Consider the following 16,340-nt stretch of genomic DNA (forward strand, 5'->3'; position numbering starts at 1 on the left):
TTTTCTGAAACCCATTTAATTGCTCCGGGCCCTTGGTCCTTGGCATGGAACTGGAAATTGGGTTTGTGTGTGTGCATGCATGGAAATATTTAAACATGTTTTAGGTCTTATGTTTCATATTTGTCTCTTATAATGGGAAAACAAAATGTTGATTGGTGACATGTGACCTTTGTGCTACAAAAGGCTGCTGATCACTCCTTGCAGTTCTTAGCTCAGACTGGCTTTCAGCTTGAAATCTGGCTTTTCAGCTAATCAGACCCTTATTGTTACCATTGTTAATGAAGCCCGCTTTAGGCATTTTAAATATCTTTTGGGCTTCGCACATAGAAGTCTGAATACTTCATTATCCTTTTATTCTTAATACCTTGCTGGAAGCCAGATAAGTACTAGAACTGCTAATCTCAGGACACCTGAGGCAAAGACAGATGAAAGACCACACAGCCAGGAAAGGATCAAATTGCATGAAATGTGGTTTAGAAGATACCTAGGAATGAAAGACAAATAAGGTCATCCTGAATCTGTCTGTTGATCTTTTGGTCAAAGTTTCTTAAAAATGTGCTCCTCATAATGGTTAAGCATACCTCAGAGTTGACAGTGGAGCTGAATTTTTGGGAGAAAGATATTTGGGATACCAGAATAGGATGTTCCTCCTCCTCTCATCCTGAGGAGCTTGCTGTGCCAGCACCATACGAAAAAGGGAGTGACAGACACCCCTTACTCAGCTGCATGTGTTGAAGTTACAGCTCCCTTTTGAACTTTTCTAGATGGAGCTTCAGTGTTCTTCTCTGGGTGTGACAGTTCAGGCTGGGATCTCTCTTCTTGGAGAACACCACCATGGCCAGGCTGGAATTTTGGTAGAAATTTGAGATGCTGTGTATGAGAGAGAGCAGACTCCACGTCCAGGTTGGTGAAGTTCAGTGGGTAGGGCATTTACCATAAAGGAGGGAGGATGCCTCTGCCTCTCTTCTGAGGGCTGCTTATATCCCGTCTGTGTATTACATCCCACTCATTTTTGTTGGTGAGCAGAAAATAAGTTTCCTGGATCAGAAAATAAGTTCAGGGAAAACTCCTGGCTTTACTGAGTTCCAGTGGAGGTAAACCAAGATTTTTCTTGAGGGTTTTCATCAGTAGACTCCAAATCTAAATTTACAGAAATCTTTTAAGAAAGTTGTCTAAGACCACCTTGTAATGAACAGTTTCCACGTGTTCCCCAGAGACGCGGGCAGGGCCTTCTTAGTTCCCACGGCAACACTAAAAAAAAAATGCTAACTCTAGCTAAGTACCGATATTGAAATGCTAATTGGCTAATTGCTCTGTTTGTTTTCTCTAAACTACCTGGAGATAACTGGCCTCTCACCCCTCCACGCTGCCATTTCGGGACTAACATGCAAATAAAAACCCCTTAGGATCATGGGAGTATTTTTAGGAGATAAAAAGGACCATAAATCAAAAACTGAACACAGTAGAGGAGTCTAGACAAATGCCCCAGCTGAGGAAGAGGGAAACACATCCCCTGATTGACTTTTACCCGTCACCATCACCTAGGAAAGACTAGACTAGGTTAGGCTTTGAGAAGCAGAGAGACAGACAGAGCGAGCCCTGGTACTGCCACCACGGAAGGAGCGGGGACAGCTGTTCTGGACTTCAGCAACAGATTCTGCATGCCATGCCTCCTCACCCTCTGGCCACCGGTGTGCTACAAGGAAAGAAGGGACAGCTGCTGCTCGGGACTCCGGTGACAGACTCTGCATGCCTCCTTCCTTTTGGCCACCTGGGAAAGCTACAACCGTGGGGGCGAGCTCCATGTCGAGCCCCCTGCCCAGCTGATCTTTTTAATAAAGAGCTGAATATTAATAAAGGCATTAGCTCTGTTCATTTCACACCTCAGTTATGAAGTCTGCTCACTGAAGGAATCACATTAAGGAAAAAAATAAAGTTTGATTCTTGTACACCCTAGTGAACCACCTTAACAGCACTGAATGGAAATGTAATTTAAGGTGTAGGTTTTTCTAAAAGTGACAAAAAAGATGTCCAGCAGACTGAAAAGGCAGATGGTGTGGCTGTCGAGGAGCCTGCACTCCAGTGCTCTGACAGTCTCTTACACCCCTGAGCTCTTTTCTCCCTGAGCTTTCTCAGGCTGCTGTGCACACTCCTGCTGTGCTCTCTCTGATGAGCACCTGTGCCTTGCTGAGCATCTGCAGATGCTGAGCATCTGGAGGGATCCAGCCAACCGAATGGGGCAATTGTAAGCTCCTTTCTTCCAGACCCAGAGGAACACAAGGTTCTGAAAAGTAATTCAAACCCAGGGTAGGTTCCTTCCTTCTTAAACCCCTTCTTAAACTGTTTATTCTTCTTATTCCTAAATTACCTCCTACTCAATTATTTTAATCTCTGGCCTTAGAACTGAACAGAGACATGAACAGCATTTGCTCTTTGCATCTCTGGCAGCCTGTCTTCCCTTATCTACTGCTGGAAGTTCAGTCAATTCCCATGCTTCCTCCACCTTCATCAGCTTGTAAAATTTCTACCTGCCCTCTGATTTCTCATATCAGCTGAAAGGCAGGCTGTTCAGACCATTTTTTCCTTGATGCATTCCCTCAGGCTATTATGATGATACTCTCACTTTTTCTTTTCTTTTTTTTCCCTGTGATTTTGGTTTTCTATGGGGTTTCTTTGTTGTCTTTAATCAGTTTTCCACTGACAGCCTTTTCAGTTTTTAATTTTGTGCAGCTGAGTGGGATTAAAAATGCAAATTAAACAAACTAGGAAGAAAGCTGTGCCCCTCACTTTTTTGTGCTCAAGAAAGCAAGCTGATAAAGGAATAAACCCAAGAATCTTACTGAATCTACTTTGTCCCTTGGGATTACAGCCTACCCATTTCTGCAGTCAGTGGTACATAGAGAGTAATAATATGACTATTGTCACATTCTCACTTTCAGATAAAATTACCAGATATCCATTTATGGCTAAATCAAGGTATTCAGCATGAATTCCTCATAAAAATAAAATTCTTATTGTTAGAGCTTCCATAAATCTTCCCACCTACTGTCCTAATAAGCATAATGAAGGGAAGATTGGATGGAAATGCAACCTACCCCATGTGGATACATAGTGGGTTTCTCCAGGCTCTTTCTGCAATGACTGAATGTCTGTAATTGCCCTGGCACTTCAGAGCCTCTATGTCCAAATCAGGTCCAGCCCTTGAGTGTCAGCCACCTTTTGATTTTCAGTTGATTTTCATATCACGATATGAATGTACAAAAAGCCCAGATAAATGGATCCCAGGACCTTCAGCTTTGTAATTTCCCCCACTGCCATGACATTGATTTGACAAGCCCTGAAGGTGGCTGTTGTTTGGCAACTGGAAGCAGAATAGGACCAACATAAGGTGGAGTATGTAAATAGTTTACTCTGACACCCTGGCTTCCTCACAGAGGCTGGATTTGCCTTCTGGTACCATGCAGTTTACTCTAGGGAGAAAGAAGGTGTGATTCGAGCTCTGTGTAGCACAGTAATCACTAAGGAGATGGAAAAACTCAGGAATTTCTCAGGATATTTGCTCTCCAAATTTGTCCTGCTTAGCAGTGCTTTAAAGGCAGGTCCTGACTAATAAAAATTTTGACCAGTAAAATTAATTTTTTTGATGAGACACTATTTCTTTTTTGTTCCCTAATGTAGTAAAAGATAACTCAGTGATATAAACGGTTGAGGGAAGTTAGAAAAATGCAGATTCCCAGTTTTCATAGGGATCTCCGCATTGCAGTAGCTCAGGTTGTTAATGGCCATTGACTAGAATGGCCAATGACAGCCTTGGAGCTACTAAAGATCTTGTCCTGAAGCCTTGTAGACTGAAGAAATCTCTCCCATAGAGTTCAGTTTGATATGTGGATAAAAAGGCATTTCTCATACCTGTTCAAAATTTAGCAGTTCTGGATCAGCTCTTTAGCCAGGGAAAATGAGGATATCAGTAGCACCGGATAACTTTACACTGGCAGAGGTTTTACTCCAGAATGCTGGGTTTTTAGAAAAGCAGAGAGGAGTATTTGACTAATTGATGGAGCTGTTCCCAGAATTTAGCCCATGACTGGTATTGTTCTCACAGCTTAGCCTGTGGCTAGTAATTAAGACTTTATAGCTGTTCTTTTACTCTCCCTACTGCCCTATGCTGATTCTCTTGACCTTTCATAACTGTGTCTTGTCCTGCTTTATTCAAGTTATTTTTTCAGACCCTTGACTATCAAACTAGTCATAATTTGGCCAATAAAAAAACAAATTCAACAGCTCAAATTATTTCTCATGATGAGTCAATGTTTAAACCCCCATCCAATTTGTTACCTCTCTGCAAATCCTTTCCAATTTGTTAATGCTTTTCCCGAAATGGGAGCACTCATGCTTCTCATGTCATTGAATGCACAATAGGCTGACTGAAGGATGGCACATAGCAGTGCTTGCAGGACTCTGTAGGTCTCTAGTGGACCCTGGGACAAGCCAGGAGGCAGCCCTGAAAGTGACACAGCACCACCACCCTGCCCTCCCCACACAGGACTTTGTGCAACCTACATTTGAAATAGAAATCTAGAAACCAAAGCGTTTCTTATAAATGGCTTGGAGAGCCAGGATGCTCCATGTGGGTCTGGCATGAGTTATGCCCTTGTAGGTGTTGATGAGGCTGAGAGAACAGCACTGGGGTCAGCAGGCTGTTTGTTATGGTTCTGTGGGGCTGGGGGTCGTGCTGCTGAAAATCCTGGCAGCATGGGATCCTGCAAGACCTCCAGTACAGCCTCCAACCTGGTCTCTGCCCCTTTGCTATCTCTATCCAGTATCTTTGGTGCCTGTGGGCAATTCAGCACGTCTTTAATCTGAATATGATGAGTGGAGCATGCCTGAATACCACAGGCTAGCGATATTGTCTTCCAAGGATTGTCCAGGAAAAAAAAAAAACGATGGTTTTATATTTGGTCTGAAGTTCCTGCTGGTAGATGTTTTGATAATACACTGATAGATGTTTTGTAAATTCTTTTAATAAATGCAGAAAATAAAATTTGAACTAAACCCCCTTATCTTTTTAAAAGGTTCTCTGTTTATATTTTATAGGCTGTGCCACTCTGAAGAGTTGGAATCTTGATATAAAAAAACCCAAATATTAATATTATATTATCAAGGCACAGATCTATAGCATGGTATAGATTCTCAGTATATGCTATGTAATTTTAAACTGCTTAAATATATTTTTAAACATTTTATATTGACTAATTTAACACCATTTTTCTCCTGGTGTTAAGTCAGACCTGTGTCTCAGAAGCGTATTTCTGAAAATGAAGTTAAAATCCTCAGAGCTGTCGTGCTAGTATTATCTGAAATGGCTACTGGTTCTTGCTATCTGAGATGAACCCCAGTTTTCTGGGGAATGCCAACATTGGAGGGCCTTATTTTTCTTTGGAAAGTGCCAAGGATCTGCTTTAAAAGCATCAGGATCTCTTAAGTATTTCCCCCATCGGGTATCTACAAACTACAGCACTCCAAATCACTTTTTCAAAATCACAGCACCTATGTGAATGTGAAAAGCAAGCCCCAGAGAACTTCTTTTGAATGTTTTGGCATTAATGTTCTGTGAGACAGGGAGAAGAGATGAAGTGAAATGAGTCTCAAAATAGGACTGTCAAGTTCTTTTCTGGTAGAACTTACATTAATTTTTAATACTCCATCTGTGATCAGAAGAAAAGAAAGATCTTTAGTTCTCAGCACAGATCTTTTTTAAGCACACATTTTTCCTTGTAGCTGTTAGATATTCAGTTCTGTGATTCACGAGCATATTTGTATTATTTTTCTTGCTTTATGGGAGTCAGGCAGAGTCACCTTTGGGCCTCATCTTGAACAAAAACAGCAAAATGCATCACCAGTAACCCCTCAGCAGTAATCCTGCTTTGCTACTTTACATGCGGGAGTAATAAAAGGCAGCCTTTGAGAGGATAACAAGGTCCTTATGCCAGCCCTATCTTTTTTAATGATTAAATTTAAATAATATTGTGTGCTTATAGCAGGATCTGGTGATCAGTGCATGCTATTTTGCACATGTTCTGCTGGATATAGAATCATATTTATTACTGTTGTCCCTTTGTGGTCTCATTCTACCATCTGGTGCCAGGTTTCCTTCCAGTCTTTTGTATCTTTTGTGCCTTTGATCATGGATGAATTTTAACTAGATATCATTTTCTCCTGTCATCAAAAGAAACTTTCTGAGTGGCTTCATTTCTTACTGATTAACTCAAACAAGCACGGAGACCACATGAAGGGCAGGCTAAAAGAAAGGCATGTAGCCTCTGAATCTTTTGGGGATGGTAGGGCCTTCTCCAGTTTTAATTATGTTCTGCATTATGATAGGATCAGCTCAGCGAATCACCTGGATGTGGTATAAACAACTAATTTTGTGGGTCAGTGACTTAGTTAATCTGTGACAAGTCAGAAGATTAAAACAGAATTTAATTGTCACTGATAGTACTTGTATTGAATTTAAATAATTTGAATGTTTTTCAAGAGCTGCATTTTTTAACTTGTATTATATTTAATCAGGAAGGAAAGATGTATCTGTGACTATAATATTGAGGGAAGTAAACCCACCCACTCATTGCTTGCTTTTGTTTCCAGCTTTTGAGGAAAAACTGGGGGAAAGAAATTGGCAAGATATGTCAAAATGAAAAAAAATAAAAATAAAATGAAGACAAATTTTGCAGGAAATTTAATTTTTTGAGTATGATGAAACTGGTTCATACTCAGGAGGTTTACTGGAGCATTATTCTTTCTCCCCTCGTGAGCTGGTACAAATATGTACTTGATCAATAATGATGAAAAATAACTGGTAGAGGCTACAGAGAATTTTGAAGTACTTGAGACATGCAGGCAGTTGCAGTCCATTATCAATTCTAGGTTAAATTTTTAGGGTACAGCATGTTGGAAAACAGGAGAACTTGTTCTTGTGGTCTTTTTTTTTTTTTACAGTCTCTCAATCAAATTTCCAGAACTCAGTATTTATGTGCGGCATTTTCTAAAGCAAAGTTTTTAATCCTGTGGGTCATAAGGGGAACAAATTGAAAGTTGAGATAAAAGATACCACTGAAAAAACTCTCAGTGAGAAAGTTAAAAGTTCCCCAAGTGTAATGTAGATGGTCCCGAAGGAACAGAGAAACATCCCAAAATATCTCTTAAGTGCAAAGCTCAGAATAGCCTGTGTATCTTTAGAGGAAATTAGCCATCTCTCTTATCCAGATGCATGTTGATTTGAATTAGAAATCTTTGTTTGGAGAACAAATCTGTTTTCCTTTTTTAACTTAGCATCTAGAAGCTGAAAGAGAAGCCCTTGTGGGCCTTTTCCAGTTCTCTGCTTTTACATGAAGCTCAATCCCTTCATAGGGAGATAAGGTCTTGCAAAGGCAGGCAGAACAGGGTTGGATTTTTTAAAATATTGCTATTGCTTTGTAGGAAGTTGCTGATTTACTCCCTGTCTGAGACTAGTTCCACATCTCTGGCCTGTTTTGCAGAAACTGAAAAAGGGAGGGAAAAAAAAATAAAAATAAAGAAAACCCACAGAATGCAATTGGTTGCTTCTGTGCAAATGAAAATATCTCCTGAATTAATTTAAACTGCTGTAAAGTCCTAAAACCACAGCTGCTGACTTTGTGCTGGAGCAATGTGATATGCTGCCAAACTCCCTCCGCTAGCTTCACTAGCACCTAGTAGGGGAGAGAATAACAAACCATGAAGTAGCATTTTCATCTGGTCTCTGTCTGTTTGTCCTTCAGAAAAGTTATCTAGACAACACTGCTTCTGTTTAATGTTCAACCTCCTCTCAGCAGAGCCAAAATAAAAAAGAACCAGGTAATGAAACCCTGTCTAAATATAAGATATTCCTCTGCTAAATTTCTCTTACAATAGTAAGAATCATGAGAATGCAAGCAAGTTAAATGTACTGTATTTAATCCCACTTTGAGTACCTGCCAAGGACATAAACCATTTTTGGTATTTAGTCCAGTCTGAGGATTTCTGGGTTGCTGCTGTACTGTGGCGTAGGCTAACAGAAAGGGCAGATCAGGAAAACATAGTCAGCAATAGCAACTAGTGAAATTATCTACCTTTATTGATTGCAGTAATTCAAATGCAAATGATGGAACCCAGGTGATGTTGTTACATCTGCTTAACAGTCTGGGATTCACTGGTTCATTTTTAAGATTCTTTTAGAATTGGAGTGAAAATACCATATTTAACCCTAAGACAGATCTTGTTGTCAACTTCCTGAGAAGATGAGAAGATTTACTAAAACCCAGAAATAAAAATAGGGAGATTGAGGAATACCTCTATTCCCAAATACCCCTTCCCTAGATGCTTTTAATGCTTTTAGGTTTGCTCATGCAGCTGTGCAATTCCTGCTAGTCCCATTTGATATAGTTAGTGTAAACACACAACAAAAATATGAGTGATACACACAACACAAAAATACAAGTGATATACACAAACTCCTTATAATGGGCTGAAAAAAACAGACACATTAAATGCTGGATGGCTGGAATTATTGTATAAGTGGTAAGAGCAGTATCTGAACTACTGTTCCCCTCAGAAAGGTGCAGCTCTACAGGGGAACCCAGAGGTGACAAACATGCCAAACCTTCACAGAAAGACACACTGTAAAGCCTGGGATCAAATCCCTTGGAAAGAAAGAAAAGAACAGGCAATCTTAGCTAAAAGTTGAATAACCCTTCCAGACCTTCTGTTTTCTGTACCTTAGGGCATGAAAGTATGGAAAAAATTATAGATGGTGGTGACAAACTGATAAATTTACCTTTGTTCTTAATTACTTGAATGTCATTCTTAGGCCCCCATCTATCCTACTTATGCTCTACATATTTTATCCTGGTATCAAGTAGACATCCTGATTGAATGCAAATAGTCTGTGAAAGCTGAGGAACAAAGAAGCTTGGAGCTCACCAGCTACTTACAGCTTTATTTAGTTGATGCAGTGAAGGATGTGATGTTTGTGGTGTCATCCAGGCAATGAGGATATGTGCAAGTTCAGACAGAAATGAGGGTGAGCCCCACAGTGGCAAGCACACACACGTGATTCCAGACAAGCTGGTTTGCCACCAGCACTCACAGAAGTGCACAGAATCCAGTCCTGCTGTCCCTCTGTGGCTGTTCAGTTTGGAAGCTCACTGGTGAAAACACAAATGCTCCCACTCTGGGTTCACAGGTATGTTCACATAGACTCCTCAAACATCACCACAAGCTCTCACGTCATGTCTGCATCCTGGGCCCTTTACCCAGCCACTGATCCACACCTCGAGTCTTTCCAGGTAAGTCCTCTCCTACTTGCCTGCTGAAGTTTGCTAGCAAACTACACCTGCACACACATGGACACAGGATTGTGTTCACTTGGGAAATATAAACACATCCAGGTCTCTCCAGAGGCTGACACCTAGACCTTGCAGTTTATACCTCAGTCTCTCAGGTTCCTGGCATTTTGATCATTCAGCTTGCATACCTAGGTCAGAGAGAGAGATTGCATAGTAGGAGAAAAACAAAAGTTAAGGATTGAATATGAAAACAGACTGGACGTCAGTGATCAGGAACAGGACTCAGTCAGACAAGTGTACAGCCCCACAGCCTACCTGCATGCAGCCATTCCTTTTAATCTTCTCTGATTTTCCTGCTCTTGGCCTCCCTGATCCACACTGGTTCTTCCCTTTACTCCTTCCCATCATAAGTTTTACATGGTCTGAATTCACTTCTAATACCCAATAATAATGACACTGACCACATTTTAAAACACATGGTTCCAAAGTATGTGGCATCTACATTGGCAATGGTGACTGAAGTGCAGTGGAGGTGAGAAATCACTCACAAGGACATAGTGCCTAGGCTGGAGGGTAGGAAACAGAGAAAATACAGGCAGAAGAACATGCCAACAAAAAAAGAAATGAAAAGCTGACAGGACTATAGATAGTAGAGGATTAGTTCTGCAGCAGAGTTCACCACCACAAGCAATGGGATGTATGTGACAGAATCTCCCCCCACACTATCAAGGGCTGCAGAAAACTGCAGTAAAGGCACAAGCATTTCCAAGGGCTGAGGGTTGGCTTCTGTTTGTAGATATAACCCCTTCTCCCTTTTGTTGTTGTAAAAAATTGAGCCACATCACTTTGTTTAGTTCTGAGCAGCTTCTCTTTTCCCTTTAATACAAAATGCGCAGGCTGGGCACACAGCAAGCCTCAGGCTTGGGCACACCCTTAGCTGTACCTGAGCACATCAGGTACGAGTGTGGCAGATTGGTATTCAGAGCAGCAGTTGTTGGGGAGTTAAGCAGAAGGTGAAGTATTCCTTCCCTTCAAGGCCACACTTCCAGCGCTGTGTTGTTACTTTTTTTTTCTTGAGGGTCCAGACATACTGCTGTGTGATCAAGACAAAAAATAAGGCTGGTAAATAGTATTCTTGTCCTTGGAAGAGTGTTCTTTGAACTCTGGTATGCTTTGGTACTGTTTAGTCAGCTTAGACAGGGCAGACTCTGCAGTCTTCAGATCTAGAAGGAAATCCTGGAGACAAAAAGCCAACCTGCCTTGCAGAGCCTGGAAGCAGAGGACATACTTGACTGCTGGGCATCTCAATGTATCTCTTTCAAATGAGATGAGACATCAATTACTCTTTGAGACACACACAGCATTTTCCTGCCCTGTCAGCCTCTTTAGTGGTTTCCCTATGGGGGGTTCATTTGATTACATTATCATACAGCACCATAACTCCCTACTGATCTCAGATACTGAGCAGCATGCTCTGCCTGCAAGGTCAGATTCCCTACTCTCGTGTGTAAGCAGGTATCTGTTCTCAAAGGAACGTGCACTTCCTGAAAAATATAGGATTCTTTGCTGTGTTTAGGTATAGATTTTTGAGGAAAAATTCCCCTTTTTTCTGTGATATGGGATGTTTTCTGATATGTAAGTAAGAAATGAGGAATTTGCATCTTAATTAAGGTACACTTCTCCACCATACCTGTTGCCTATAAAAATATACAATACATATTTCTCTAAAATACACTGAAAAAATCCCCCACCAAAACAAACCAAACAAGAAAATTAAAAGATCAATTTAATACCAACTTAACATAGATTTACTATCCAGTTTAAACCTTATAACGCTGTTCTGGAGTCTTATCTACACATTTGTGAAATTATTCTTTTTTAAGAATAGACAGAAAATACTGAAATCCCTCCAGACAACTTGATCTTATCTTAAGTAAAATTCCCAGGAGGAGGACGCAGAGGGGGATCCTGGTGGCTATTCTGTGTGTTCCCATTCTCTATGTGCTGGAGGGGATGCAGCTCAGAGTCCTTTCACTGTCATGTTATGTTCTAAACTTGCAGTTAAGTATGTGATGAAATACCACAGTTTGAGAGGAAAGTTGCTTTCAGTTGTTCGCTTTTCTCTGTCTCTTCCCTCTGCTCTCTCCAGACAGTTCTCTTGGCTTCAGGGAGACACTCTTTCATGAATGTCCCTCGTCCCTTAAGAGAAGTGCTGCATGAAGACCAAAGGGACCCGCGGTGGGGCACAACCCTGAGGGGACCCCCTTTGCTCAAACTGTTTATGAAATTGTAAACCGGGCTGCAAGAGGGAGACGGTCTGGAGGCAGAGGGGAGGGGGAGCTCATTCCTCCTCCCTCTCTGTCTCAAAGCCTTTTGCTTTCCAAGCTCAAATGCAGCTGAAATCTGACGCCTGGACTGCACACACAGTGAGACGTGGGCATGCCCTTGCAGTGCACTGATTTCCTCTGCAGCTCGGAGAGCCAGAGCCGCGCTGAGGCTCAGGAGAGGAGTCACTCCATCAGGCAGTGAGTGCCACATCACTGTGCTGCCTGTGCAAGGGGCTCCAGCATGGTCCTGAGGCTCCTGCTTCTCCTTGGTGGGCTGCTTAGGGCCACCAAACCAGCACCCCGCTGTGAAACCGGCCAGGAGACCCTAGGTAAGGCTAACCACCCCAAAAGTCCTCTTTCTTCTTTTCTTCCTTCTCCTGGAGATAAGTAAAGAGTTCCAGCTCCAAGGAGAGGGAGACAGGAGCTGTCACTCTCCCCTAGAGATGAGGAGGATCAGCTCTTTGGAAATCTGCATACTGCTGGTGGTGAAACTGGGGCTGTGCTTGGGAAGCATGGATGGGAAGGTGGGAGGTGTGTGGCTGTGCAACAGAAAAACAAGGCTGTGATGTAAGGGAACATAAAGATTCCTCATCACTGTCTTTAAGGCTGTTACAGAGGTGTCTTCCTGTCAATCTGTGGAGTTGCCAGTTGTAAGGACCCCCCTCACTCTTATGGGGAATTTAGAAGGTTCACCTCATCTCTGGCCGTGCCTTCTAGGAATGTGGTAGTCAGATTGCAAGAAGGTGACCTTTTGACCTTCTGTATACTTTTCTGCTTAAGAAAAAAAGTTTTCCTTACATTTAGCTTTAGGTCATTTATTTCAAGTCCAAAGTATGAGATTTATTAGGATCTGACAGTTGTAGGGTGTGTTTTAGCTTGCTATAAGCAATATGGAATTTGTTTGGGTTGATAGTCTGGAAAAGCAGATTTATCCTTTACAATAAAGGTTAAACAGGAACATGCTGCTAAATTAATTGAAAGTTTTGATTCAGTAACAACTTGGCTAATAAAATATATTAACAGTGCCTTTTAAAAATACATTTTTTTTAATCAAGTGTGCTTAATTATGTGGGGACAGTGGAGACATGAATTGCAGTGTAGTGACAAGGTCTATTCCAGGAAAACTATTTTCAGAGACTCTAAACTTAAAATGAGTCAGAAAAATATTTATTTTATAGGATTACAGGAAGAGATAAGTTAACCTGAAACTGACCTTAATGCTACCCAAGGAAATTCAACTATATTTCAGTGCTTAAATATAAGCCATAGCCTGTCACTGGCATTGAACTGCTACACAGTACAGTCCATGTGCCATGTACTGCATATAATTTGAGAGTGCTGTTCCCATGAACATCAAAGTGAGGTCTACCACAGCCTAAAGGGATTTTATTTTTGGATAAAGCTGCACAAAGAGAAGAGTTGTAGACTATTTACAGCCAATTACAGGAAGAGTCTGTGTGGTTTGCAGCATGACCTTTCTCTGTGAGGTATGATTCTGCTCCAGTTCCAGCTGATCAGAGTCTTGCCATGGGATATTAATCCTAGCAACCACAAATGTATGGATCATTGAGGGGTGACTCTGAGAGTGTTTTGTGTGTGTTGGCAGCTGTGGTGCCTTTAGGGCAGGGCTTGCAAAAAGGCAGCTGAATATGCTGCTAGAGGGATGGCTAGAGGTAGGGAAAGGGAGCTGTCAATGGCACCACACTGTGTGCCACGTAGGGGACACACTGCACACTGGAGGGCTGTTGGGTCAGACAATAAAGCAGCAGCTTGGACATTGAGAGACCTGACAGGTTTCTCCAGGGTCTTTCTTTTCTAAAGGGGGGATAAGATCATGTCAGGCCACATGAAAAGAAAGGGGCCTGCAGTGATGCACATGTTCACAAATGGACCGTGCAGGAGTCTCCTCTCAGCATTCAGGGTACAGGCTGTATCTTCAGCTGTAGCAGTGGGATTTTCTCTCCTGTTTTGGGATCCATTGTGTAGGTCTTGCTGTATTCCAGTGGCCAGACCTGTAGTGCCCTGTAAGAGGAGACCAGCCTGAGGCTGCTCTTGCAGGAAAGAACAGCAGGAACCAGTACAACTGTCTGACTCCCAGCAAGGCTGGAGCTGCTTTCTGCAGGCTTCCTGGTGGTGTTTGTTCTGCAGTGACTCATTTTGCCTTTTTTTTTTTTTTTTCATAAGAAGCCAAAATGAAACATGATTTACAATACCAAGATCCTTTGAAAATGCTTTGTGCTTTTCTGTTAAGAAAAATAAGGAAATTATTATTGTCATCCAGCTCCAGAATATGTCACAGGCATCATACACTATGTGGTGAGCTTTTTGGGCAGCAGCTGGGAGCCATGGCACTAAGAGAGGGCAGATGCCTTCTCCTTAGCCGTGTCCTGTATCCCTGGGCAGTCAGGAAGCTCTCTCTCAGTGACAAGATGCTACGAGGTCTCATTGTCAGACCCTTATGAGTTTAACTGGCCTCTTAGCCTATAGTTTGGGTGAGAAAAGTACAGTTTAGCACGTTTCCTCTGAGAGATGCCCAAACTTTTTCAGAGGGAGATAATAAAACAGGTTCCTCTTTACCCAAGTTGTGCATCTCTACTACTGACTGATGTAGTCCAGAGGTAATTAGTTAAATGAAGTGCTTTGTAAATATTGACAACAAAACTAAAAATCCACAGAGGCAGACTGAAGTGATATGTCTTCAAATAGGTGACTTTCCTTGCAGCTGGGGACAACTCTACAATTGTGATGCCACCAGGGTCAGGCTAAGGCTGCATTATAGAATCATAGAATGGTTTGGGCTGGATGGGACCTTAAAGGTCATCTCGTTCCAGCCCCACTGCCTTGAACAGGGGCACCTTCCACTAGACCAGGTTGCTCCAGCCCCCATCCAGCCCGGCCTTGAACACTTCTAGAATGGGGCATAACAGCAAAAAAATCGTCATCAATAGTGATGCTAAAAGCAATGAAACCTTTCCTTTCCTGTTGCTTGTATTCAGGGAGCGCTTTTCTGGGGAACTCCGGGGCAGGGGTACCCGGGTGTTGCAGTGGGGCTGCAAACCCCCGGCCCTCACAGGCTGCGCGGGGAGGGCACGCCCCAGGCCCGCCCTGGCCCCGGGCGGCTCCGGCCGGGCCGGGCCGGGCAGGGCCGCGCCGCCGTCTGTGGTGCCACCGTGTGGCTCCTCGCTCGTCCGCACGGCTGCGGGGAGACACCGACCTGACCCGCCTCAGAGCCAGCGGGGCTGCCCGAGCCTTCTGCCGCCCGCCCGATCCCTGCCCCAGCGCCTGAAGGGCACAGCCTGACAGATGGCAGAGCCATGGGATTGCTGCGGCTGGAAACGACCGCTAAGTTCTTCGAGTTCAGCCATGGAGCCAGCACCGCCGGGTTCAGCAGCAAACCAGGGCCCTAGGCAGCACATCTACACATCTTTTAAATCCTTCCAGGGATGTTGACTCAACCAGTTCCCTGGGCAGCCTCTTCCAAAGACTGACAACCTTTCTGTGAAGAAATCTTCCCTAATATCCAACCTAAACCTCCCCTAGACCAACCTGAGGCTGTTTCCTCTAGTCCTTTTACTTGTTACCTGGGAGAAGGGCCCCCACATCACTACAACCCCCCTTTAGGCAGTTGTAGAGAAGGAGAAGGTCCTCCTGAGCCTCCTATTCTCCAGGCAGGAGTCCTGAGGAGTGGAGCTGTTTAACCTGAAGCTGTGGAGGTAGGAGAGCAGCCAGAGTGCTGGTTGGCACACCTGTCACTTGTGGGTCACCTCCTCTTCCAAGCACCTTGTTGTTTTCATCATTTTGGCTTTCTCCTGAGACAGACATTGTCCCATCCTGATGATCTCTGACCTTAGCCAGTGGAGATGAGAGGGAGTGGGGAGGTACAAGGAAGAGAGATGAGGAGTGGGAAACCACCAGGGCAGGAGGCAGGGGACAATTACAGTATTTATTCTGGAGCCCAGAACAGATTTTGTGGGACTGGCTCCTCTCTGAGCTACAACATTGAGTAAGACTGACAGAAAAAGCATGTTCACATAGAGATGTTATACCTTTCCCCTCTTCTTTGCAGCTCCAAACTCCACAATGTGGCACAGTTTTTGCAAAGTAAAAGGCAAAAAAAGGGAAAAGTTATTTCCTCCTATGAGCTTCACACTGGCCCTGGCTCCATGGGACCTGAGCAAATTTGTTCACCTGCTGTGGATGTTTCTCATGCTGGTTTCCTGGTGGATGTTTCTCATGCTGGTTTCCTGGTGAAACCTGTGCACACACAGAGGCAGAGCCTCTCTGCTGCTGCTGCTCCTGTGCTCCTGTGATTGCACTGGAGAAGACCTGGCTGGGGTCTTCTCCCTGCCCCAGTGGGGTGGTCCCTCATCCTGCTGTGGCTGGCACTGGTAGGTGCTGACATGGAGCATGGCCACAGGACTGTGCTGCCACGTGTGGGAAAGCCCAGGCTGCAGGAATCTCACTCGCTGGACTTGAGATGGATGTGTCCAAGTTATGTCAAAACAAAAAAATGCACAACTAGCATCTACATCATGCCTACTCACAAGATGAGAAATTCCTGCTCTTTGTGAAGCCAGTTGTCATCACTGAATCATGTGAGCTCTGCTGAATTCCTGCCAGTGGCTCTAGGATTTCTACACAATTAATTATTTTAGCAACACTGGCCTTCAGC

The 16,340-nt window shown here is 43.3% G+C and overlaps 1 protein-coding gene and 1 long non-coding RNA gene across 3 annotated transcripts in view; one reads left to right on the forward strand and one right to left on the reverse strand.

Annotated features, from left to right (window-relative positions):
- Window positions 1-11,345: 11,345 nt before the first annotated feature.
- Window positions 11,346-16,340, forward strand: part of CPZ (carboxypeptidase Z) — a 34,805-nt gene continuing 29,810 nt past the window's right edge. Inside the window, exon 1 of one of the 2 annotated variants that reach the window (XM_053941377.1) lies at window positions 11,346-11,997. In XM_053941377.1, the coding sequence (XP_053797352.1) occupies window positions 11,910-11,997 (88 nt within the window). In that variant the 5' untranslated portion in view covers window positions 11,346-11,909. Of the gene's footprint in view, window positions 11,998-14,805; window positions 15,382-16,340 lie in introns of those variants that run through there. The other variant, XM_053941378.1, reaches the window with a different exon arrangement.
- LOC128787321 (uncharacterized) lies at window positions 13,035-14,704 on the reverse strand. Its single transcript, XR_008430663.1, has 2 exons — window positions 14,246-14,704; window positions 13,035-14,149 (listed from the first exon to the last, which is right to left on the reverse strand). It is a non-coding gene; the product is annotated as an uncharacterized LOC128787321 (long non-coding RNA).

Source organism: Vidua chalybeata, chromosome 4, assembly GCF_026979565.1.
Source record: "Vidua chalybeata isolate OUT-0048 chromosome 4, bVidCha1 merged haplotype, whole genome shotgun sequence".
Classification (NCBI taxonomy): domain Eukaryota; kingdom Metazoa; phylum Chordata; class Aves; order Passeriformes; family Viduidae; genus Vidua; species Vidua chalybeata.